General features: G+C 37.1%; 1 protein-coding gene across 1 annotated transcript in view; it reads left to right on the plus strand.

Moving 5' to 3' along the window:
- PDE7A (phosphodiesterase 7A) overlaps positions 1 to 6,341 on the plus strand; it is a 71,305-nt gene that overhangs the window by 51,859 nt on the left and 13,105 nt on the right. The window contains exons 7-9 of the mRNA XM_006880526.1: positions 3,101 to 3,201; positions 4,599 to 4,730; positions 4,816 to 4,912. Coding sequence (XP_006880588.1) covers positions 3,101 to 3,201; positions 4,599 to 4,730; positions 4,816 to 4,912 — 330 coding nt within the window. The remainder of the gene's footprint in view (positions 1 to 3,100; positions 3,202 to 4,598; positions 4,731 to 4,815; positions 4,913 to 6,341) is intronic.

A 6,341-nucleotide genomic window follows, 5' to 3' on the forward strand; every position in this document is an offset into this window, starting at 1 on the left:
CCCACACCTCCGCCAGTTCATTCCTCTCTTTAAAAAGTAAAATTCTTTCATTGTTATACAATCCCTCCCCCCAAGTCCACTCCACTATGCAGCCTTCATTCTAGACTCATATCATGACAATAATACCTAATCACATATACCTTTTAAACAGTTCTGTCTCTCTCATCTGTTTTGATGCAGTATACATAATTTATCCCATCTTTCTCAGTCTTCCCCCAACCTCTATGTTAGTCCCGTTTTACAACAGTGGCACTATGCAGTATTTGTCTTTTTGTGATTGAGATACTTCACTCAGTATAATGCAGGATGGGCCAAAGTAACTAGCAGCAACACCAAAAAGAACTCAACAAAATCATAGCAATAAAACCTTGCCTCTCAATAATCATACTGAATGTGAATGGCTTAAATGCACCACTGAAGAGAAAAAGAGTAGCAGAATGGATAAAAAACCAAAATCTGTCAATATGTTGTCTACAAGAAACATCTGAAAAATGAAGATAAGGAAAGTCTAAAATTAAAAGGGTGGGGAAAAATACACCAAGCAAATGGCAACCAGAAAAAAGCAGGAGTAGCCATATTAGTCTTCTCTTTCAAAATGGCGTAAAGGAAACTGAGCAAGAAAGGGCAAGACTAATAGAAAGTCTGTCTCTATTACCCAAACACAAATTCGAGATTTGTGTAGAATCTTAACTGATACAGACTAACAGGATTATTTTCTGTATACCTAAATATCTGTAATATTTTCATTATAATGAAAATTTCTATTTGAAGGTGTAAAAATCATATTGGTTTTTATAAAACCATAAACATTTTGTTCTATAAACATTGTTTTTGTTAAGTGTTGTCGAACACTACTCATAGCAACCCTATAGATAGCAAAAGACCTGTACCCTTTTCTGTAACTATCCTTATTTCTCTGCATTCATGTATATAGTTTCCAGAGGCACGTTGTTTAGGAAGTAGATGCCACTCCTGCTTCCAAACCTGTCTCAGTCTGGGAGCTCCACCAAACACTGTCCACCATGAGTAACCATTATGGCATTTGACACACCAATGATGCAGTGTTCAGCATCACAGAAACCCCATGTTACCTCAGTACAGCGAATTGACAGACTAGTGCTGTACCGTTTAGAAGAATGTGCCCCAAACACAATTAACACCAGGCCTAGGGCCCAACAGACTTTTAAATACAAAGGCCTGCCCATCAGATCATGGTTGATTCAAAACCAGAGGCTTTCAGCCCACAGCTCATTCTTAGGTAAATCTAGCAAATCAAATCAGGTCACATACAATTGTGAATTGAGGGGTGGAATGGGGGGGGGGAACACCCAACAGTCCAAACCAGACCCTCAACCAAAACAAGAAGAAACCGCCTTCCAGAATCCAGCTTCACACATACCCTCCAAACTGGTTCTCTTGTTTTGGTTGAGGGTCCTACATGTACTGTTTTGTGGGGTTTTTTTTTATTCACAACCATACGTGAGCTGTTATAAAGTCGACCAGGACTTGGTGGACAAATCTTTGTATTTAAAAGTGGAGCAGATCCCAACTAAGTCTACAGTTTGGAGGCTCATGTGTGAAGCGGTTGAATTTTCCTTTTGTGGCTGTCTTACTTTATGAAGATTTGTGCTGGCTTTTTTTCACTGCCAAGTGTTTAGTACCTGGAACAGTGTCTGGCACAGTGTGTGTTTGTTACATGAATTTGATTTTCATCCCTACTTTCACCTCTGCATCTACAAATTCAAACAGTCACTGGTTGAAAATACTCAAGAAAATTCACCTTGAGTGATCAAAGTAATCTCTACAGGCTATGACGGAGTATAAAGTTATTTAAATAAATTTACACTGTGTTAGGTATTACAAAGAATCTAAAGAAGATGTATATGGGAAAGTGTGCTAGGCTATATATACAAATACTCTCCCATTTTACATAAGAGAGTTGAGTAACCTCAGATTTTGGTATGCCAGGAGTCCTGGATCCAGACTCTGTGAATACCAGGGGATATCTGTACATACTACTTTTTATTCAATTGAGAAACTCTGTTTCAGATTTAAAAAAAAAAATCAAAAGAGCTTAGCATTTTGAAAGACTTAGATTTACGAAAAAGAAAAAGACAAAACAACTATGAGATATCATCCCACCCCAGTTAGAATAGCAAAATTTAACAGAACAGTTGACATCAAATCCTGGAGAGGTTGTGGAGAAACTGGAACCCTTATTCACTGTTGGTGGGAGTGAATATGGTACAGCCACTGTGGAAGGTGGTATGGTGCTTTCCCAAAAAGTTGCAAATAGAAATACCATTTGACCCAGCAATTCCACTACTGGGAATATACCGTAAAGAAACCATAGCCACCACCCAAGCAGATATATGCACATCTGTGTTTACTGCAGTTTGTTCGCAATAGCAAAGAGTTGGAAACAACTCAAGCGCTCATCAAAAAACGAATGGCTAGGGAACCTCTGCTATATTCACACAATGGAATACTATGCTGCATTGAAAAACAAGGAACTCATGAAATATTATTCAAAATGGGTGACCCTGGAGGACATTATGCTGAGTGAAATATCTCAGTCACTAAAGGACAAATATTGCATAGGGCCGCTGTTATAAAACAGGACTGCCATCAGAGTTAAGACTGAGAAAGGGGATAAATAATGTGTACTGCATTGAAACAGATGCAGCAGAGAACTGTTCAAAAGTTATATATGATTAGGTATTTTTGTCATGACAGAAATCTAGAATAAAGGCTGGACTTGGAGGGGGAGGGATTGTATAACAGTGAAAGAATTTTTCCTTTACTTTTCAAAGAGAAGAGCAAATTGGGGGGGTAAGGGAGGACAGGGAGAAAAGTGCAACAATGAATGCATGGAAACCCCAAGTCTCTGTAAACTTTCATTAAAATTAATTAAAAAAAGAAAGAAAGGAAAAGAAACCCAGAAATATTTTACAGAATTAATAGAAAAATGTTCTTAGGTTCAAAGTTAGTTAGTGTTGACCCTTTAAAGATAACACACGAGTTATGTTAGCATAATTTTTAAATTTGCAATTGTCTCTCATTTACAAAAATTAGCAATCTTTATTTTTCTTTGATGCAGTTATGGTTCAAGAAGATTACCACAGTCAGAATCCTTACCACAATGCAGTCCATGCTGCAGATGTTACTCAGGCCATGCACTGTTACTTAAAAGAACCCAAGGTAAGATACTGTGTTTACATCATGTAAAAATTTCAAGAAAATGTCTTTCTGTTTACTGTCATATACTTTCCCTTGATTGGAATCCTGTATTAAATGAACTAGACATCTGTAGTGACATAACCTTGCTTGCCAAAAATGAGGAGGACCTGACACATTTGCTGGAGAAAGTCAAGGACTGTAGTCTTCAATATGGATATCATCTTAACATCAAGAAAGCAAAGAAGATTCTCACCGCTGGGCCAATTGGCAGCATCATGATAGATGGAGAAGAGATTGAAATTATTAAGTTTCAGCTTGTTTGGCTCCACAGTCAATACTCTTAGTACCAGCAGTCAGAAATTGCATTGGGAAAATCTGCTGTAAGGGACCTCTCCAGAGTACTACAGAGCAATAATGTCAGTCTAGAGACTAAGGTGCGCCTGATCCAGCCAATGATCTTCACAGGATGATAAAAGAAGGATAATGATGATTGAAGAAGAATAGATGCCTGTCGAGTTGTGATGCTGGAGAAGAGTACCATGGACTGCTAAAAGAACCAACATGTCTGTCTTTGAGAGGGTAAAAATAGGCTGCTCCTTGGAGACAAGGATTTTAAAGCTCCATCTCAAATACTTTGGGCATGTTGCCGAGAGGGACCAGTCCTTGGAGAGGGACATCATGCTTGGAAGGATGAAGGGACAGTGCAGGAGAGAAAAATCCTGGATGAGATGGATTGACACAGTGACTAGAGTTATGGGGGCAAGTGGTGTCAGAGACAGTGAGATTGGCTTAGGATAGGTCAGAGTTCAGAACCCATAGGGTCACTATGAGTCAACTCGAAAACACATAACCACATTGAGAATAAAATTATAATTGCTAGCTTGCAAAATTGCATTTTCTGACCTGAATGCATCACTTGCACTTGTTCCAAATGTGTTCATCCATTGGAGAAAGATTTCATTCCAGTCTTGGCACCGGATTATTCTTCATTTCTTTAAACTTTGGGGCTACAGTAATTATGTCTCATTGACCTCATTAAGTGACTAATTTGTTGACTGATAAAACAAATTGTATAGTTAGAATTGTGTATATTGTAATGGCTCCAATAATGGAAATACAGGCAGCCCTGTATTAATTTTGACATGAAAACCATCATTTCAGCCCCATTATTTTTAACAAAGAAGGTTTTCTCAGTTAGCTGGCTGCTATTTTAATTTCACATTTGAAAAATGGAATGAGCTCTCTAGACTCCACAGAGGTGGAGACTTTCTTCCTTGGGTGCTGTGACGAGGCCAGCCCTTGGCTGTTCTTGGAGGCATTAACAGTGGCACATGTGCAAAAAGGAAGAGCCTGCTACCCTATGCTGTGGAGACTCCACTTTGAGTGTCTTGTGATTAACTTTTTCTGTCACCTTTTAGCTTGCCAATTCTGTAACTTCTTGGGACATCTTGCTGAGCTTAATTGCAGCTGCCACTCATGATCTGGATCACCCAGGTGTTAATCAACCTTTCCTTATCAAAACAAACCATTATTTGGCAACTTTATACAAGGTCAGTGAAACTTTGGTATCCACATTTAATATTAATGGATTTAACATTATATAACTCTATAACTGAGAAATGTCTTTCCTTGTAGAATACCTCAGTCCTGGAAAATCACCACTGGAGGTCAGCTGTGGGGCTCCTGAGAGAATCTGGCCTGTTCTCACATATGCCCCTCGAAAACAGGTATGGTGGACTTGCGCACACTTGACTTTCGAATGTACTATGGAAGTCAAGTTGACAAGCAGTTTTATAAAGTTTAAAGGGTGATGTTTATTGTATTCAGGTGTTCCACAGTTTTCAGTTTTTATTATATTTAATGGATAAAAAAATTCTTACCAAAATCTTAGTAACTTCAGTCAGTAATATTATAGTGAATATTTCTTTTCATAAAAAACCATTCCATGGATTTGAGTGAGTACTTTACTCCACATTGCACATGCCTTAATTGAGTTTACTATTTGCTTGCTTAAATAGTTATTATATATTTACATTGTACATTCATCTAAAACCAAAAAGACCTTTTACCTAGCTTAAATTAATTGAAAAGTGAACATTTTGTATAATAGAGTTGTTAAAAATCAGTTTCAAAACCTTTTCAAATAAATGGACAGTTGGAAAAATGTTTTCTATCTTGAATAGCCTTGACCTAGACTCTCTTTAGAACCTGTAGAATCATAAATTTATGAGAAGAAAGAACAACAGAAAATGCCAATATTTTACAAAAAAAGTGTTAGATCATTTTAAGAGCTTAATAAAAAGCATTCTTGCAAATGTGCCCAACATGGTAACTGATTGGAGACCAATTCATTGTATAGTTTGGTTCCTAGCAGGAAGTGGATACCGCTGCCTCACTGAGAGGAGGTCCATTTTCTGCAGTGAGCCTAGAAGCCGTCCAGGTCTAGGAGAGGTGAGAGGTAGGAGCCTAAAAGGTGAAGTTCTAATCAGTGTTCTTCTTTCCTTTTCACTCTTAATAAAAACTATTTAAAAAAAAAAAAACAAACTTAAGTGTTTTGTGTTAATGACCATAAGAAAAAAGCTGGACTTTTATATTTTATTTTTTTTAAATCTTTATTCATGGATACCATTTGGAGGTATGCCAGTAGGATGGTACATCTGGTAAGTGAAATTATTTCTTGATGTGGTACAGATAACCCAAATGTTTAAAGCTTACACTGTTTTTTTATATATAAACTATCTTTTTCTAACATACAGTACATCATTGCTGTCCAGTTGGAGCTGACTTATATATAGCTGACCCTTTTGTAGGTTTTCAAAGGCTGTAAATTGTATGCAAGGAGATTGGTAGATTCACACTGCCTGCCTTTACATTAGGAACATAATTCCTTGCTTCATTATATTCATTTTGCATTATGTTTTGCATTTGATGATTAACCATGTTGAATTCTCAGATTTTCAAATCATGAAAACTGAAAATGAGGAACACTATTTCACATTTTATATTTTCTTGATTTAGGGCTCGTTTACTTAATATTCAATAGAATAAGCTTTCCTAAGAACATTTTCAGTCTGTCTTAATCTGAATGTTCAGATTTAGAGGAATATCTGACATAATCTGACATTCAGATTAAGACAGACTAGGAAGAAGGATTGGCCACC

Source organism: Elephantulus edwardii, unplaced genomic scaffold, assembly GCF_000299155.1.
Source record: "Elephantulus edwardii isolate Elephantulus edwardi_28Jun2011 unplaced genomic scaffold, EleEdw1.0 scaffold00008, whole genome shotgun sequence".
NCBI classification, from domain to species: Eukaryota; Metazoa; Chordata; class Mammalia; order Macroscelidea; family Macroscelididae; genus Elephantulus; species Elephantulus edwardii.